Source organism: Leptidea sinapis, chromosome 36, assembly GCF_905404315.1.
Source record: "Leptidea sinapis chromosome 36, ilLepSina1.1, whole genome shotgun sequence".
Lineage (NCBI taxonomy): Eukaryota > Metazoa > Arthropoda > Insecta > Lepidoptera > Pieridae > Leptidea > Leptidea sinapis.
The window spans coordinates 3,205,349-3,226,245 of NC_066300.1; the positions used below are offsets into that span (position 1 = coordinate 3,205,349).

At 33.8% G+C, this 20,897-nt stretch overlaps 1 protein-coding gene across 1 annotated transcript in view; it reads right to left on the minus strand.

Moving 5' to 3' along the window:
• Window positions 1-20,897, minus strand: part of LOC126975557 (immunoglobulin superfamily member 21-like) — a 187,650-nt gene that overhangs the window by 28,479 nt on the left and 138,274 nt on the right. Inside the window, exons 7-9 of the mRNA XM_050823487.1 lie at window positions 11,188-11,333; window positions 7,209-7,356; window positions 143-273 (exon numbers count right to left, since the gene is read on the minus strand). Of these exons, the coding sequence (XP_050679444.1) occupies window positions 143-273; window positions 7,209-7,356; window positions 11,188-11,333 (425 nt within the window). The remainder of the gene's footprint in view (window positions 1-142; window positions 274-7,208; window positions 7,357-11,187; window positions 11,334-20,897) is intronic.

Here is a 20,897-nt window from a genome sequence, read left to right on the forward strand (position 1 = left end):
TTTATGTAGTCATAGTATTGTAAAAATATTTATAAGATTTGTTTAGTTTGAATAAATTACATTATTTTAGTATAACGAATTGTTCTTAAGCCACAACAAAGGTCGAGCAAGATGTGAAGTAAAGCGGTGTTAACTCACTCACGTTGTGGTACCAGGTGATACGGTGCTCCTTGGGGTTTGCCCGGATGTTACACTCGAAGTACACGTCGTCACCTTCCTTGATGTCGTTGGCGTTCAACGTGCTGCCCAGAGTCATGCTCACCACGGGTTTGTCTGTGTTTATAAACGTACTCAACTTTATTGGTTCTTTCACACTCTGAGTTTTTTATGATAGTAAGGGACGAAATTTCAAATTCAAAATTTCAAAATAAAAACTAAAAATACCTAATTAATGATATTTATAAACCTGTTTAACTGCTTGTACCTCTTTTAAATTTTATATTATAATATTAACATTTATAGTAACCATAATTTATATTAACACTTATATATTATTAATAACCTCATATTTTATGATTTTTCCGTCGTTAAGATCTAAATGATGTTCTTTAAACGTTAAATTTTTTATTATTTTTATATTTTTTTTTAAGAGTTAAATACAAAAATTAGATCTATACTGCCTTTATTTAGTTTTATTCATAGAATTATATTCATAACTAGCTGACCCGACAGACGTTGTTCTGTATATAATAAATAAAATAATGTTTTTTTATGCATTTGTCAATAATATATCATAAAATCAAGAATTGCTTCCTAAAAATGCACCCTGCTGTTGTAATAAAATTGTTTCACAGCATAACTGTCAAACCGTTGCGTCAATAAATTCGACGGGGTACGCATCAAAGGAAAATCAAATTTGTTGTTTTTATTTAATTCCGAGCATTTTCCTATTTATTCACCCTTTTAAACTTTCCCTGTACTTCCACAAATAATTCAAGACCAAAATTAGCCAAATCGGTCCAGCCGTTCTCGAGTCTTAGCGAGACTCACGAACAGCAATTCATTTTTATATATATAGATTATAATTTAAAAATTACTAGTCGCTGCTACTCCCAGACTCAATAATGTTGGGGCTACTGAAAACCAGTGCTACATTGGCACCACGCCATTGCAGCTTTTTACTGAGTTAGCTCCATTTGGTGACATTCACTGCCGCACAGTACCTTTTTCGTTTTAAGCTATAAATTTTATTATTTAATTTGTTTTATTTGTTAGTTCTAAGAAATTATTACTTATTCTGGTTTGTATCATTTTAATAATTGTGTGGTGGTGGTTTTTGTTATCAATAAATTTTTATTCTATTCTAAATTCGTTGCATGCGGCAGTTCAACAAGCTTAGCCATGATGAACGTTTTGACCTCTTTACTTGTAGTCCTCGTGTAGCTAAGAATGTGCTTGCCAAATACAGTGTCGATGTAAGTCTAACATAAAAATGAAGCACTTAAACTCATAAATTAGAACCTATTTTGTATTATATTATTGTTTGTATTATATATTAGTCTGAGCTTAACCATTTTAAAACATATGTGGAATCTTGTAATTAGCATTTATTAATCTACTTGTTGTGTATTTTTTTTTGTAAAAATGGCTGTAAGTTTCGAGCAGGACGTTCAGGTGATGGTAGTCGATATGCCCTGCCCATTACAATTCAGTGCCACTCTCAGGATTCTTGAAAAACTCAATAAATTCTGATCGGCACTACAATTTCGCTCGTGACCTTGAGACATGGTATGTTATGTCTTATTTGCCCAGTAATTTTACTAGCTGCGGACAGAAACACAATAATGCTTACACCTTGCTGCTTCACGTCAGAAGAAGGCGCTGTTGTGATACCCACACTCTAGCCGGCATCATGTACAATGGAGCCTCCCACTGGTAAATGCTCTAAGTAGCCTCTTATGACACCCTTGGGCCTGGAACTTTCCTTTATTTTTACGCCCCGAGGAACCGCAGGGCAAATTCTTATCATTATTTACTTGATAAACAATGATTTTATAGTACCCACACGCAATAACTCCTTATTATTACATATAACTCCAATCAATGACAGAATCACAGTGTGTCTCCAAATCTCAGAGTCAGGCAATGTATAACCACATAAATTATAAACTCAATAGTAGTATACGAGCTGATGTGCACCAGGAGGAGGTTATGAAGAGAGTTGAGAGCACAAAATGTCACCTAACCTGTTCTGTTACCAAGCTCGAGGTCACTGGCCTGTGTTTGAATTACAATATTGGCCGTTCCCAATATTCAGTCTACCTCTTACTTCAGGTAAAAATCATAACTATGGTTGACTTTTCTGTCCCAATATACTTATCGACGGTAACTCACCTTATCCGTACACGCTGTCTGTCAATGGGACGACGTATAGCTTACCAGCGATAGAAGTTTGTATGGAAATTTCAATTCACTCGTCCCAATATAAGGCGATAAGAATGACCTATCGGGTATATCGGGACAGCTTCAGATTATTGACAGCTAATTACTGACAGCAGAAGGAAGTAATTTATCTCTATCTACAGATAGTATATTGGGAACGGCCGTTAATCTACAAAGGAGACTGAAGCTCATTAATACAACCTTTGGCCCAAATGTAACGAAATAAATAATAAAGAATTAATGTGATTTTTGAGGAGAGGGAGATTTACAATAACCTATCTATCCTTAGTTTAACTTACTAGACGTAGACAAATCTATCCTATTACGCTTACTTACATTTCAATAACCTATTGACAGATAGCATTGGACTATAATTACTGTATTGGACATAACTATGGATAGATAAGATCTTGTCATTAAACGGTAACAATGTATCCGTAAGTTAAACTTAGGGTAGATAGGTTATTGAAAACGGCCGTTAATAAATGATAGGTTATGTCGTGTTATTGTTCTATTTGGTCACGTTTTTACTAACGCCAATAAACGCCAACTAGTCCCAATTAAATAGCACATTCTGTGCTATTCCCAACGGAAACTCCCAAGGGAGTACCCTTTCTATATCTGTGTATGTATGCGCACCACCTCATGGTAGTCCTTTCTCCTTTTTCTTAGCCCAAAAAAAACAATCAGAATGACTTGAACTCCATTGCTGTTAGACTTTTTATAATCGATATCAAATCGATTTTCATTATAGTACTGGTTTCTTAGTAATTAATAGATATTTTATGTATAAATATGACTGTAGTTAAGCGCACTATATACATATAGTGAATTTAATTACTCCTAGTTGATTAACTATAGTTGTAAAGGGTTTTTCCAACTCCTCGATGGAATACTGACTTAATTAATAGTCTTACAAAACTATCTTTCGCATATTTCATTGGTTCCAGATTGCAAAATCATCTGACTATAATATTATAAGATAAAAAAAATACACTATTCCTAGATTACATCTCAACTTATCACACTTGGGCCTGTGTTTGCGCCCACCATTTCCCATCTTATTTTATATAAGGCTTTGCAAGAGGAACGTGTCAAGCGATTTCATCGTAAACACTGAGATAGAAAAACTAATTTTCCACCCTTTATCTACATAACCACAATTCCCGGTTCTTCTTATCACAACTTCAACTTATATTTAAATTTCAACGTTGAACCGACGAAACTAAATTCAGTTTTGCCAAGCAGACTTTACCCTCAATTAAGCAGATATAATTTGAACGACTTTGTATTACAATATAATAATACAAGCGTAATATTTTAAGATTATAATATCTCGTTTCAAAGCTACAGGTCATTGACATCTTTTATTAATTATTAGGTTAATACTTGTTATCGGTTTCCCTTTATATAAATCAATCACAACTTAACACACTTCATAAATCTACACATGTACAATTCCAATCATATTAACAATATAAATACGATATTGAAATAATATCTACTACAATATTATGAACAGTTACTTCAATATATACCATATAAAAATTTAATATCTGGACGACCGAGCCTTGCTTGGATTTTTAAGAATGTACAAAATTTTAACAAAAAACTAATAGGACATCTGGATTCGAACTGGGGTCTTATGCTTTTTGGATAACCCATTTCCCATCTGAGCTATTATAGTTTTGTATGTAGTGGCGTCATTTACCTTGTATTCTAATGTTATTGTAGCTGTTTCCTATTGAAGCACGGATAAAACTACATTTTTAAAAATTTTAACCTAGCTAGATCGATTTTTAACCACCGAAATTAGCTGTATACTAAATAAATTTCATTAAAATCGTTGGACCCATTTCTGATATTCAGATTATATATATACAAGAATTAGCTGACCCGGCAAACGTTGTTTTGCCATATAAATTGTATTGATCTTGTGCTTGCTAGTTGATAAGAGATGGCGCTAGTTGTATTCATTAGTAACAATCACACTTCTTTTATATTTTGTATAATTCACACTATAGTTTTATAAATTATAGCCTATTTGTTATTCTGGTGTAGAAGCTATATTATTGTAAAGTTTCATCAAAATCTATTCAGTAGATTTTGCGTTAAAGAAGTTCAAACATACATCCAGACATACAAACTTTCACATTTATAATATTAGTAGGATTGCTCGTTTAAAGGTATAAGATAACCATATTGTAATAACATCTATATAACCGAATATATTGAAAAAAAAAAGTGAGGTTCGAAATAATAATTTTTAAGACTTCCACCAGCTGTCATTTTAATCACCGTTAACTTTTCAAACGAAACAATGATTATAGCTATATTAAGAGTACTATGATTACATTAATCTTTTTGCCATTTAGTGTTGAGACTGTTGGCTCGTGGGCCCAGTGGTGCTGGGAACCCAAGCGCTGGCAGCTACTTCGGTCAACGGATCAGCCTTATTCCAACGCGGAAATGCTGCTAGTATTCTTGGTACACTTCCCCTTAATGATAGGTTTAATCTTAGTATCGTAAATTTATTTATTTATTTACTTTAATTAATACGGTTAACACCAATTACATTAATTACAGACAATCGTTTAATAATTCAGACATTCATCTCGCTCACAGTACTTCAGGTATTCTGACATTATTTCCGAACATTCATCCGCGAACAAATCACACTCAGTTATAAGTTATAAGTAAATATAGTTAAAGATCATAATATTACGATAATTTATTATATTTTTGGCAATCATTGCTGTGATATACTTTTTAGATATATGAATTGATAGCGAAAGATGTGTGGAATTGAAAATGGCAACACCTCGCATTTGTTATGGCTCAATCTGAAAATATTCCGAGCGAACAGCACTCAGCTTCAATTTTCCACACGTTGGAACATCGGGACGCCCTGCTTGGAATGTTCCAACACAGCTCGGAGCAATCGAGTATATTTCACCTTTACGACTTGAAATGGCTTCTGCTATCTGATTTACTTTTAAATTTAAAGTAGAGTGTTTTTGTTATCTTGAAGACACTCAGAATACTTATGGGATTCCCTATTTTTATGACAGTAAGGGATGAGACGAGCAGGACGTTCAGCTGATGGTAATTGATACTCTCTGCCCATAACAATGCAAGGCCGCTCAGGATTCTTGAAAAACCAAAAATTCTGAGAAGCACTACAATTGCGCTCCTCACCTTGATACATAAGATGTTATAGGTCTCATTTGCCCAGCAATTTCACTAGCTACGGCGCCGTTCAGACCGAAACACAATAATGCTTACACATACTGCTATACTGTAGAAATAGCCGCCGTTGTGGAACCTATAATCTAGCCGGCATCCTGTGCAAAGGAAAGCATCCTCCCACTGGTAAATTATGGTCATTCTGATTTCTGTTTCTGACAAGTTTTGATGACACTGTTAACTTTTATGAATTTGCACGGGTATTTTATGTCAATGAACATATTTTGACGACCTAATAGGGGGATCGAGAGTTCAAGAGAGAGAAAAATCACATAAGCTAAGGAGATATGAAATAATGATATATGAATATATAACTTGCCTGAACAATGAAAATATTGCGATTATCGAGACAGGCACCGACGTGCATTTAGCTAAATTTTTAGCGTCGGTAACTTAAACTTTTACAAATAAACATGGTATAAAGTTATGCATTACTATCTATATATATAAACATTAATTGCTGTTCGTTAGTCTCGCTAAAACTCGAGAATGGCAGGACTGATTTGGCTAATTATGGTCTCGAATTATTTTTGGATGTCCAGAGAACGTTTAAAAGGTGAATAAATATGAAAATGCTTAGAATTCAATAAAAACAACGATTTTGATTTTTCTTTGTCTTTTTCCCCGTCGTTCAGAAATCAAATTAAAATAATAGTTTATAATGAATAACTAATTAGATCATAACTGTGTGTGTCTGTCAATATCAAATTGAAACCTTATATAAAAGCCAGTATTTCAGGAAAGATCGAAAATAATAATATAATTTTAAATTATACCGAGTATTTTTTTATTTGTCTTAATAATAAAAGGATTCCTTTTTTAAATTTATTATATACAAAAGTGAAGGTCTTTTATTTATCAATTGAGGCAGTCTGCAGCAAGTCTGCCGGGCCAACTAGTAAACAATAAATATGCAAAATGTTGTCTTTATCGCTGAAAACACTGTCAATACAATGATAATTCTGAAGTTTTCCGAATGGCACACATCCGCGTAAGTTGAAATTAAATGCGGGAATCGTTATACGTCCGAATAAAACAATCATAAGCAACATTTCTATTTGTAAAAAAATTGCATATTCTTTGTTTATTCTCTGGTATAACTTTAAACCGAGTTTATTTGTAAGGCCGTTATTCTTTGAATGTGTCTTGTTCAGCGGTAGTCTGTGAAAAAATAGATGTGAACCTAGTATTTAAGGTAAAATGGAATCACATACCATTCATAAGTATTAAAATTTAACTTTTTTAAAGGATTAAAGCGCGTATAATTCTAACTGTGTTTTTACATTTTATTTTTGCGTAAATAATTTTTATTATTATTTCAGTTAACCCGATGTTTCAAGACCTTTCCCGATCTCGTTGTCCCCCTGAAAACGGAATCTGATCTTTAAAAGTGTTCAATTTAAATGAGTAACACTCGCGTTAGTCATAGAAAATATATGGTTTTCTAGCTAAAAGAATTGTTTTCACCTTATTAAATTTTTTGTGGAATTTGGACTTTTGGTCGACAATTTGTGAACAACTGCGATTGTGGTAGAACTTTTTAGATTGAAAATAGAAAGAAATTTATCATGTTAACTTACAAACTACGCTCATTCTGAAGGAGTCTTCGAGAGCTACCCTCAGCACCGGGTTGTCAGCTCGGCACCTGATGGTGGCTCCATCATCCTCCGGTTGCGGCATCATGCTCAGCTTGCTGATCGAAGAAGTCTCGTTGATGAACTCACTGTGCTGGAGATGACAAGTATACATCAACCCTCATATCAAAAGCGGCTAGTTGGTATGGTACGTTTCATTATTACGTTGCAGCGTAAATAAAAAAATAAATAAAAAAGCTTTATTATTTCTACAAACATATTTTTACGTTTATTATTAATTTTTAATCTATGTTAATTAAAATATTTAAAGTACCTATAAAAAGTTAGGTGTAAGCTTAAAACAACCTAAAAATCATATCAAGATATATTCGTCGAATATTGTCTTCGACGAGTGGCAGCAAACTCTTTGATTACTCTTTCAATTAAATTATTACAATTTTTTTTTAATAGAACTAATTTTTTCATTCGGATGTAAGGATTTTCATCATTAAAAAATAAACAAGTGAAACAGAATACGTCATTGTAAGGTGCAGTCTAATACTGAGTGTGCTTAATGCCATCATCAACTATGGCAGCAAAAATCACATAATTGTGTACTAAATCTTGATTATTGGTAACAATTTGTTATATTTTAATCTGATAGCCCTCACTTATGGGATCAATTACACAAACAAAACTGAAAACAAAATTTTATGAACGTGTGGGACTCGAACCCACGACCACTCGTGTTCCGTGCGAGCGCTCTTTCCAACTGAGCCAACCGTTCGAGTGACGTAATGTCATAAAATCTCGTATGCTTTGTAAAGCTCTCAGGTTGTGGCTTCATCTACAGGATCTACTTTACAGTTGATAACCTGCTCAACCCCAATATTTGCATATTAGGAAATTGACTTGAGATGTCGCTCTTGGAAATCTAAACGACTTGATTTTTATTGCGATAAATTTAAACTGTTTAGACATTAGACAAGTTCGGTCCATAAAATCTAAATAACAAGGTAATACTCGTAGATACGTTACGTAAAAAAAGTTCTCATTCCTTGCAAAGCCTAGTAGGTTGTTGTAATTCAAATATTTTTTTTCCAAAATATGATATGACATCACTTATTGAAAGTCAAAAACTACCACCCATTCCAAATTGAATGCCTCAGACCTTAGAAGAACGGGGGCAACAAACTCAGCGGGCTTTTTTTTTTCTTCGAAAAAATATGTTTACAAAGTAATATTGTACAATTAAACTTATTATTTAATTGCCTGAAGGCGGTCAATCCATTCCCAATCTGTGGCATCATTAAGAAAGTCATTTATGTAATAGTAACCATTACCACACAAACGTTTTTTAACAATTCTTTTGAATAACGTAATACTTTTGTTTTGAACATTTTCTGGGATCTTGTAGTAGCATATACATCGCCCCACAAAAGACTTACTAACTCGACTTAGCCGAGAAGTAGGCATTATAAGTTTATGTCTGTTCCTAGTAATTAACTTTATTGACAATATTGCCATATTCATTGCCATATTCATTGCCAAGATAACAAATTTTGAAGTTGTCATCTATTAATATCTAGTTCTGTGTATTGATATCGAAAAAAAAATATTACAGCAATAAAAAAATCTATTCCTCATACATATTATGTATTTAAACTAATCTTTTTTTATTGGAAGAAGAGGACAAACGAGCGGACGGCTCACGTGCTTTTAAGTGATCACCGTCACATTAGATCTACTTTTTAATACACGTGAAAACGCACGTAGGTGGCAAATTATGTCGTTACTCCTCAGAAATCAATAATGATGAAATATACGACTAAATTTACGATTAAATTTTCAAGCGACGCACTGATACTAATTGAGAGGTGACGTCATTCATGTTTCTGTTGACAAGGCCGAATATCGTATTTTACACTTTTATCTAAAGTGAGTAATTATTTTATCATATATCTTTTTTAAACCGTTTATCATTTGATTCATTAATACTGTCTAAATGCCCAATAAGAATCTCTTAGTGAAAAAAAAGCAATTGTATGGTTTTCTGAAAGCACAAGTGAAACAAAAATTTTCACAAAATTACACATTAATATCAGCATAATAATATAAATACAAAGAAGAACAAATTTATAAAAATAATGCATTGGTATCTATCTATCTATATATATAAAAATGAATTGCTGTTCGTTAGTCTCGCTAAAACTCGAGAACGGCTGGACCGATTTGGCTAATTTTGGTCTTGAATTATTTGTGGAAGTCCAGAGAAGGTTTGAAAGGTGAATAAATAGGAAAATGCTGCTAAATTAAATAAGAACAACAAATTTGTTTTTCCTTTGATGTGTCCATACATAATTTCTATGAGAGAATATATTGACGCACGGTTTGACAGTTCTGCTGTGAATCAATTTCATTACGACAGCAGGGTCCATATTTTACGAAGTAATTTTTGATGTTATGATATATTATTGACAAATTCATATAAAAACATTATTTTATTTATTATATGCAGAACAATGTCTGTCGCGTCAGCTAGTTATTCATAAAAACATAAAAAACCTTCGTCAGCTAGTTATTCATAAAAACATAAAAAACCTTATGTCATGTGAGGTTTGAATCTACTCTCCCTCACTGGAACCAGAGCATAAGTCCGGCGCCGTAGACCGCGTGGCCAAACGAACATGATAGCAATAGTTGAAATTTATGATAAGGCTTCACCTCTACTACGCTGTGATTGCATTACATAATTCTTAAAACTCTATACGCTTGGCACCTTTTAGTAACATGGTTGTAGACCTACTCCATTTGTGACAGAAAAAGATCTGGCCATCCACGTAGTGTTCGTACGGAAAAGGTCGTCAAAGCAGTTAGGGAACGAATTCGAAGAAATCGTGTCCGAAAGCAAAATATTTTATCTTGGGAGATGAAGATAGGCTCTTAAAACCATGTCGCGTATTTTAAAAAATGACTTAGGGCTTGCAGCCTATAAGAGACGTACTGGTCATGTCTTAACTGATAATTTAAAAATGAATAGAAGAGAAATCGAAACTACTACTGAAGTTCTACGCAAACGGAGGTAACAGAAAAATTTTGTTTACGGATGAGATTTTTTTTGCAATTGAGCAACATTTCAACAAACAAAATGACCGCATTTATGTTCAAAGCTCTAAGGAAGCTTCCCAATTAGTCGACAGAGTGCAACGTGGGCACTATCCGACTTAACAACACCATGTTCAATAACCAAGAATGGTCCTTCCAGCGAGACTCGGCGCCGGGCCATAAAGCTCGGTCTACACAGTCTTGGTTGGAAACGAACGTTTCGGACTTCATCAGGGCTGAAGAATGGCTGTCGTCTAGTCCTGATCTTAATCCACTTGATTATGATTTATGGTCAGTTTCAGAGGGTATGGCTTGCTCTAAATGCCATGATAATTTGGAGTCCCTAAAACAATCCATACGATTGGCGGTGAAGAATTTTCCCATGGAAAGAGTGCGTGCTTATATTGATAACTACCCTCAACGTTTAAAGGGCTGTATTGCAGCCAATGAGGACCACTTTGAATAAGCTTTTTATATTTCAAATTTTATATTTATGTATTAAAGTAACGCACAGTAAAAGTAATAAATATCATTTGCAATAGAAATTTTTTTTTCTTTGTTTCAGTATTTATGGTAAGACTTCATCTACAGGTATATATATTGAACAATCGCAGACCCGACCAACATTTTTTTAATTAAGTAAGTCCCCGCGGCGCTCATTGTATGAGTTGTCATATGTAACGAAATGTCATTGACTGAATTATTTGTATTGCGAATATACATGTATTTCTAAGTCAAAAAAATATAGGTTCCGGATAAGTAATCACCAATCATATACTGACACATTCTCCGAAACAAACTTTATGTAAGTAAAGTCTGAGCAAAGTCTAAGTTCGCTCGAATTAAAACATGACGAATACAGTAAAATTGATGAATATACCTTTCCCCTGGTGTACCGGCGGTTCTCTCGATACCAGGATATCTGAGCTGCCGGTCTACTGCCGTGCGCGACACACTCCAGGGTCACTTCTGTATCTGCTGACAGCTTCACTGGCTTCTCCAGTATGGAGACGGATGTGGGCCGCACTGTTACAGTATTAAAACAATTTTAAACAAATTGTTTGAAAGTGTCTTCAGATCATATTGTGTTCTTCCTATTTTTACTAATCGTTAATATAATAGTTTCATTTATATTAATATATATTCCCTAGTTTCTGAAATACTGAGGTACGCGGAGAGCATTGAAATTGTATAATTAATTCAATTATTCTTTATTATCCGTACTTTTATTAATTAGTGTAAGTGCCGTGGTAACTGGACAATAAATAAATAAAATAATAAAATAAATTATGTTTGCATAACCCCTCGTATACACCAAGAAACAGTATGAGTACTTTATACAAAACTTGTAGGATACTTGTCAAAATCTAATTATTTGTCCTAAACATGTTTTGCAATGGTTTAAACTCTAAGACATAGTTTCGTTCACACTGTGATGCCAAAAAGTCTTTAAATAACACCTATATACAAGTATAAAACACATCAGCGTTTACATTTAGGTCTACGACATGTCTGATCCAGTCTGATACATTGACAGTTTAAACACCAACAAAAACATAGGTGTTCTTAACAAGTATTGTTCATATAATTGAAATTTATATTTAATACTTATTTTAAACAAGTTTTATACTGTATCAATGCATGATGGATAAAGTTGTAAACTTTTACCGGACCACACTTTTTTCACTAGTCCAAAAGAATAAGAAGAAGAATGGAGTGGGCAAATAAACAAAATTTATGAGCTATGTTTATCTCTGCTTACATTAAGTAATTGTAATATTAATTTTAGTATTTGTAATATTATATAATCACATGCAAAATCTTAGTGATGTCACTTTATTATGTTGGTAGTTTCGTATTATTAATATTGGTAGGAGGGTAACTATTACGAATTGCTCTCAGCAATTGGACACTTCTTGTTGGGGCAGTCGAAAGTCACCCGACTGCCCAATTGTTATAAATCATTTAGTGTAACTTGTATATAGTTGTGATTATAGTGAAATTATTGAATATAATTATATTCTATTCAAGTGGTTCGTAAAAGTGTTTTATTATATTATGTCGCAAAGTGACGAGCGCACTTGCGATATTACTTAGAAATTAATTTTTTTCAATAATCTTAAACGGTACGATACTATAGTGTAGTAGGTAGGTTGTATTTACTACCATGAGGTGAAGGTCTCATTCATTTTGTCATGTATTCTCATAAAAAGAATACAAAATCCTCCCGCAACCATATATACCTACCTACTACTTCTACCTACTCGTCGAATTTATAAAAAAAAATAATAAATTTATAAACTTTTATGTACTGAAATAACAGTAAAAAAGAATGTCTGGAAGTAACTAAAAGAAGTATTAAAATATAGGCCCGACCTAGTTTAATGCTAGTGAAAATTAAATTCAAATTAAAATATTTTTAATCAAAATAGGATATAAAATCACTTCTTGAAAGTCAAAAAAGCACCATCCATACCAAAAAGTATGCCTCTGACCTGAGAAGAACGGGCGCAACAAACACGGCGGGCTTTTTTTAACGTAAAAATATGGTTACAATGTAAAATTGTAGAATAAACTTTATTATTTAATAGCCTGTGGTCGCTCAATTCCCAATCAATGGTATCACCAAGAAAGTCATTAATGTTGTAGTAACCTTTACCACAATACGTTTTTCAACAATTCTCTTGAATTTCGTAATACATTTGTTTTGAACACAAAAAAGACTTACTAACTCGACTAAGTCGAGTAGTAGGCACTATATGTTTATGTTTATACCTGGTGTTTAAATTATGTTTATCACAATTTCTAGCAAATTCACTTATGTGCATGTACATACATAACATTATCAAGAATATATTGAGAGACAACAGTCAAGATTTTTATTTATATAAATTAATCTCTCAATGATTCTTTAGGACCTAGATTATAAATAGCGCGACTAGCTCTCTTTTGCAGCACAAGGATCGTATTGATATCGGCAGCATTGCCCCATAGCAATATACTAAATGACATAATACAATGATAATAACTGAAGTAAACTAGTCGCACCGCATCTATGTCAGTTGATTGTCTAACCGCGTATGCTGCAGAACTAAGTCTTTAAGCCAACCCAATAAGGGGGCCCCATTGTTTTTTGGAATCCTGAGTAAAATCAAAATCAGTTTATTCAAGTAGGTCACGAAAATGACACTTATGAATGTCAAAAAAAATAAAATATTTTTCTTATTGAATCTACCGCTACTTCGTAAAGGGTTGAGCTAATGAGAAAAAGTAGCAATAAACTCATTGCCCCTATTTTATATCAAGATTTACAGATCATTTCAATTACAAAATAATATGTAAAATGTAAAATGATGCAACAAACACACTCAAACGTCAAATAGTCAATGTCTTACACGAGTAAGTCAAAAAAATAAATGTAAATTAATACAAAAGTTATTGAGTACAGTAGCTGCATCATCCACATACACCATAAATCAATAAAGGTATTCTGTGAGCATTTTATACGCGATTATAAATAAATGAACATGTATATATCCATACATATATATACACAATAACTTTTAAGAATCTGAAACCGAGTCCCCGGCAACAGGATCAGTAATGCTAAGAAATATAGCAGATTCCACCTGTTTTATCACCTCTCCGTTTAACAAAACACTGTTGATTCACATGAAATAATATAAATTGGTTTAATTAATTATTAGAAGCACTACTTATGTGAAAATTTAATTAATTAAATTTTAAATGCTTAATAATCATTACTTATCTTAAACATTAATTTATCACAGCTATATGTTTATTTTTGTAAATTTTTATTGTCAGTGTTAGGATTATTTCAATAATGCTTAGTGTAATAGCGAATCTTTAAATAAATAAAAATAAAGTGAATGCTAATATTTGATTATTTTAAGAAGTTGAATTAAATGGGAACAAATTGTTGAAAGAACTTGTACATTTTTAAGCAATCCTTGCATGTATAAGAATACTTGTATGTTTTACTCGATTACGTTCCACGGCTGGTTGGAGACTAGCGGGACAGTTTGTGTTGCTCTATGAAGCGAGCACAGGCGCTGTCTGTCTATATACATGTATGTAGACACAAACAGACGGAGCGCTCCGTTCTGCCACGTATATGTTACAGGATCGACGGTCCATAACGCGGTTCGCACATCAAGCGAAACAAGTACTGTTCGCAAATACTGTACAAATGAAGGTTTCACAATCTCGCTTAATTACTTTATTATACATTGATTTTGATTTAATTCTTTATCTTAAATTACTACAAAGGTAACATATTGTGTTAGAAGTAACAGTAATAGTACCAGTATCAAGGAGACTACTTTGCACAGGAGTTGCCGGCTAGATTATGGGTACCACAAAGCACCTATTTCTGCCGTGAAGCAGTAATATGTAAGGATTATTGTGTTTCGGTGTAAAAGGCGCCGTAGCTAGTGAAATTACTGAGCAAATGAGACTTGACATCTTACGTCTCAAGGTGAGGCGAGCGCAGTTGTGATGCCGCTAAGAGTTTTTGGGTTTTTCAATAATTTTGGGCGGCCCTCCATTGTAATATCCGAACGTCCTGCTCGTCTCGTCCCTTATTTTCATATAAAAAAAGAACAGTATTTTCTATTCATACTAGAGCGCCCAAACACGACGCACGCACACATACATACGATTTACACATTCGCTAAGCAACCTTCGAGAGACACGCGCCGCCGAGACTGATCGCTGTCCAAGTTAATATTATACGTCATCAAAGTATTATACGTCAAAATTAGTATTCTGGACGCTCGCAAGTGGCGCTTTAAATAGGCACAAAATTTTGCTGTCAATCATATAGAACAGCCTGTCAAGTGGTATTTATACAGGAGTTGTCAAAGGCGCATTGTCATAACGCCTTTGTAAAATTTTTTGTGGAAGGTAAAACAAGGTGTTAGTCAGTTAAACCACGTCGTAGAACCTCTACATATCGAACGATGAGGGTGGGTATGACCGAAGAGAAAAGCGGTTCTTTTAAACACGTCATAATATAGTCTTAATTGAAATGCAATAATTTCATCAAAATTTTCATTAAGCTACGGAAACACCTGTCCCACCTCATCAATAATGATCACTCTTATCTGCAGCTCGTCCCCGGTCTCAAATCCTGGAGCGCGGCCGGCCCCAGCTAGGACACTCTGTCGAATATATGTGACGTGGGTTTGATATATTGATGTCATAAATCATATAATTCCAAAAAATGGTCACGATAAAATATGAATGATTGGGCATGTAAGAAACAATCTCGTTTTAGATATAAAATTAACACTGACAATTGAATTGAATTAAATTTTAATCATTTAAAATTCAGGCTTCCAGAGTTACGATCAACATGAGAACAGCACTTAATAAATAGTAAAAAAAAAGGCGAAAACTCTTTGGAACCAAAAAAGCAAATAATACTGACTGGTAAAGATGGAATATTGATAATTTGGTTCAAATCATGTGTCATCCTAGTAACATGTACCAGGACTTCATATGCAGCTTAGAGGTTTATGCAAAATGCAGGTTTCACTTCTGAAATTTGTACTTAGTACGCGCGCATTTTTTTTTCTTCTTATTAATTTGTATGGCATTACAATGTTTGCTGGGTCAGCTATTACAATTTTAAAAAGCAATGTTCCTGTTGAGCTACAAGGCATAAAAGGCATTTGTTTTCTTAAAATTGATTTGTTTAGAATTATTTTTGACGTCAGTTCAAACACCGCTTCGGAAACAAATGGCACTCTGAGAAAGTAAAAACGGCGCAAGAAACCCTCGCAGCATTCTTTTTTTTGTAAGACAAAACTTACTAAGACAAAATTATTTGTAATGGCTTTAATACATAAATAAAATTTGAAAAACAAAATTTTATGAACGATGCGGGATTCGAACCCACGACCTTCGGCGTTCCGTGCCGGTGCTGTAACCAACTGAGATAACCGTTCGAGTACCGCCTCGTTATAAAATTCTGTTTGCTTTGTTTAACTCTCAGGTTGTGGCTTCATCTACAGGATCTACTTTACAGTTGATAACCTGCTCAACCCCAATTTGCATATTAGGAAATTGACTTGAGATGTTGCTCTTGTAAATCTAAACAATATGTTATGTTTTTAAAGTGATAACCCTCACTTCTAGGATTAATACACAAATAAAATTTGAAAAACAAAGTTTTTGTTAATGATGCGGGACTCGAACCCACGACCTTCGGCGGTCCGTGCCGGTGCTCTAACCAACTGAGCTAACCGTTCGAGTACCGCCTCGTTATAAAATTCTGTTTGCTTTGGTCACCTCTCAAAAAATTTTGTTTTTAAAATTTTATTTGTGTATTAATCCTAGAAGTGAGGGTTATCACTTTAAAAACATTACATATTGTTTAGATTTACAAGAGCGACATCTCAAGTCAATTTCCTAATATGCAAATATTGGGGTTGAGCAGGTTATCAATTGTAAAGTAGATAACCTGCATAAATTTTTTATATCAATTGGACAGCCTGGATCTAGATTATGATTATTTTATAAGGAAGATTACAATATTGTATAAATCTTATTAAAAATATTGGGAGAAATACTTGCAGCGTTTCTTGTCTCTTAGTGCGTCATTAGTTTACGAAGCAGTTGTGCTTTTATTGACATGAAAAGGTATTCGAGAGGAATACAGTTTGAGCAAAAATTATTTTAAAGCCTTTTAAAAAAGAACGCCAATAATATTTACTAACGGTCAGGAACCAATAATACGCAGGTTCCTGTTAACAAGTTTGATATTTGCCGTACTGAAAATAATGTTAGTGCTATTGTATACGATGTTCGTTGAGAAGTACTACGGTAAGATGTGCCATCAAAAATTGGATCAATTTTACTTAGAGTTGAATTCTTAACAACAGGAGACCGTTTTAAGATCTGTCGCTATAATAGTTTTATTTTAAGGGAATAAAATTATATCAAAGAATTGACAGGAGTAGAGGCTTAATTTTCTTCAATAGACTCCGGCTTAGGACCATCTAAAAGGCTCTAAGTGTAATAAAAATATATCTATATTACGTTAAACTAAAATAATACAAGTATCTACTGTGTTTTATTGTACCTACTAACAAAGTTATTATTATAATCTTAATGTGTACTTAAGCACAAATCCCAGAGGTAATTGATGTTATTAGGTTAAATATTCAATTAATTTAGTACTATAACTACACAGTTATTAAATTATAACTTAAAAGTATGCGTGGTTAAGGTTATTAACATAAATTACTTTCTTAATGATACCACAGATTGGCAATGGAGCGACCGCCCTCAGGCTATAAAATAATAAGTTTTATTGTGCGATATTACATTGTAACCATTTTTTTTTATGAATAAAAATACGCCCGCTGAGTTTCTTGCGCCCGTTCTTCTCAGTTCTGAGGCATACTTTTTCGAATGGGTAGTTGTTTTTGACTTCCAATAAGTGATTTCGAAAAAAAAAATATCGGTCATACCAGTCCAAAACAAATGACACAATGTTTTGGTGAATTTACGAACGGAATCGCATGCAAAACCTTGTATTTCTTTATCTGTTAACTGTACTGATGTAATTGAAATTACAAGTGGCCATTCAAGATTCTTATCTTTTACTGTCACGACTTTTACGAAACAAATAGTACTTACTAGATAAATCGTTAATATTTTCACTACGATATCAACTATTTGAGTATCTTCCTCGATTTCCCGAAGCAGTTACAAGAAGTGTCTGTTCAAAAACCTGAAATGGATGCCTAGTTCTATTTAGCCTAGTTCTCATTGAATATACGTGGATGAGAAAAATACAAATGCCATAATTTTTAGATATTTCCGAATTTTTTTTTCACGAATATTCAGTTTCAAAACACACTTAGTAATGTTTGTATGTTTGTCACATAATAAAATAACATCTTAAATAGGAACAGTCTACTATTTACATACATCCTTTAATTAATAATTCGGCTTGCCGATCAAATGTTTAGCCAACATATATTCTTTTGTTTCCATCTCTACGCAAATTTCATCCTACGTTTTATTAATCTAATTAATTGTCATGTTATTTTATGCCTATTAAAATCATAATTTTCAACTCAAAACAGGAGAATTTTTAATTCGTGTGTATGATATTTCTGTTTCCTCAGATCTCTACTATATTGGGGCTTTTTGAATAACCTGTCCTTGTAATGCATCTATATCGTGAGCCTAGTTCTTTATCACAATAAATACGATTTAAGCTTAGATTAAGAATCAGTCTCTGCTGCGCTCCAATTAGATACCGTATTACCTAAGAACAATAGCTTTTTATTACACCAACTATTAGATGCTTGTGTGCGTGGCATACTCACACTCAACGCCTTCTTTCAAATTTTGTAACATACTCCTCGTGTAATTTTACATTGAATTATTAATAAAATACAAAATACCTACTGATGATGTGTCATCCCAGTGTCTTTCTTATTTCTTGCAGTATTTTTTTTACAGTCTTACTACGCAACCCGGCATTTTAGTTTCAATTATTAGCAAAGTTTAACAGAACATGTGGCACGTCAAAGTCACACATTGTTCGAGACTGGCACGAGTACGCCCACTTGGTCGTAGTATTAGTTGCCACACTTAGCGACTACGTTTACGACTATTTAGAGCACAGCGGAGACAAATCCTTAATCTAAGGTTTTAAGAGAGTGATATTCAAACTATAGTAACGATTTAACTGTGTTACTTGTCTAGTGATTCACTTTAGAAAAAATATGAATAAAGGCTGAATATAAAAAGTGTGTGCGTGTAATCTTTACGCGCGATTGAAGTAAAACTTAATAATAATTAACTTTAGGAATAATTAACAGACGCATTAATATATTACATTAAAATTACATTAAATAAAGCCGTGTACTAAGCCTAACCGTGACTTAGCCGTGACTAAGCACTCACGTATTACTGAAGAGCTAGGAGCATTGTTAGATTTTTTTGCTATTTTTTTTTCTCGGAAAAGCTGACTATATAACTTCATCTTTTGAGCAAAGTTGGCCTTTTGTCTACCTAAAATAAAAAAATACCTCTCTTAATATCTTAAAAATGTTATTGTTAAACATCAGCTTTACTACCTAAAGTATGAGTATGTTATATAGCCAAACTAGAAAAATTTCTCGTGCTTTAAGAAGCCATTTCGGTGTCCAAAACCATTTGGGTGTCAACTTATTATGGTGATTTGTCGCATATAGCGTTTTTATGTGTCTTAAATTAAGATCCAAACTGAATTAATGAATTTTTAACAATTTTTCATTCTATATTTCTAACATAACTAATTTTAAGCTAACTGAAGTTGAACAGCTTTGATCCCAATGTTCTTTCTCATTCATGTAACTTTAATATAGTTGCAATATTGTGCTACGTACCCCCATAAATTTTTATGATGGTGTATATTGTTCACGTGCTTAACGAAATTGTAGTTTTATTGTAACCGGCCCGTTCCGAGAGACCAGACTGCGGCAATGAACGGCAAAGGACTTGCTTGTGTCCAGGTTCCAGGTGAATGAGTTTCTGTAGTGGTCTTTTCATAATCTAAACACTGTGTGCGTATTAGTCTAAATTTTTTTTAATAAATATATCGGAATAATAATTGTATTTCAATCATTTGAATGAATTGAAATCGCTGGCTTTTCTGTCCCAATAAACTTATCAACGGTAACTCACCTTATCCGTCAATAGGACGACGTATAGTTTACCAGCGATAGAAGTTTGTAGGGAATGTTTGTTTGTAGTAATCTCTATCTGTACATAGTGTATTGGGTACGGCCGTAAGTATTCTAGTACTGTGAGTTATGATTATTTTGCTGTAAGTATAAAACACTGTGATTTTCCTTCACAAATTTTGCCATCTCGTAAATGTATAAGGCCGGGAAGTATCAAAAACTTCTGTGACTTGAAAAAGGGCTTACATGAAACGTCAGACTAAACACCACATATTGATCTGATGCACATACTAGCGCTCTACAAAGCGCAGGTCCGGCCACACATGGAGTATTGCTGTCATCTCTGGTCTGGCGCACCCCAGTATCAGCTCGATCCATTTGACCGCGTGCAACGCAGAGCAGCTCGAATTGTCGGGGACACAGTGCTCTGTGAACGGCTGGATCACTTGGCGTTGCGTAGAGACGTCGCTTCATTGTGTGTCTTCTACCGCATTTATCACGGGGAGTGTTCCGAAGAGCTGTTTAACCTGATTCCTGCCGCCGAATTCCACCTTCGCACGACACGCCACAAGTTAGGATATCATCCTCACCATCTGGATGTGTGGCGGTCCTCCACAGTGCGGTTTTCAAGGAGCTTTCTTCCACTTACTATAAAGCTGTGGAATGAGCTTCCTTGTGTGGTGTTTCCGGGACGATACGACATGGGTACCTTCAAAAAAAGCGCGTACACCTTCCTTAAAGGCTTTCTTTATATATGTTGCCCCACAATATAACATCTAAGTATGGACTCAACGTAAGCATGGTTGGTTTTTAAGGGTGTTTGTCTCGAACTAATTTTCGTCAGCTTATAAAGTGCATAGGTTAGGGAACTGTTTATTTT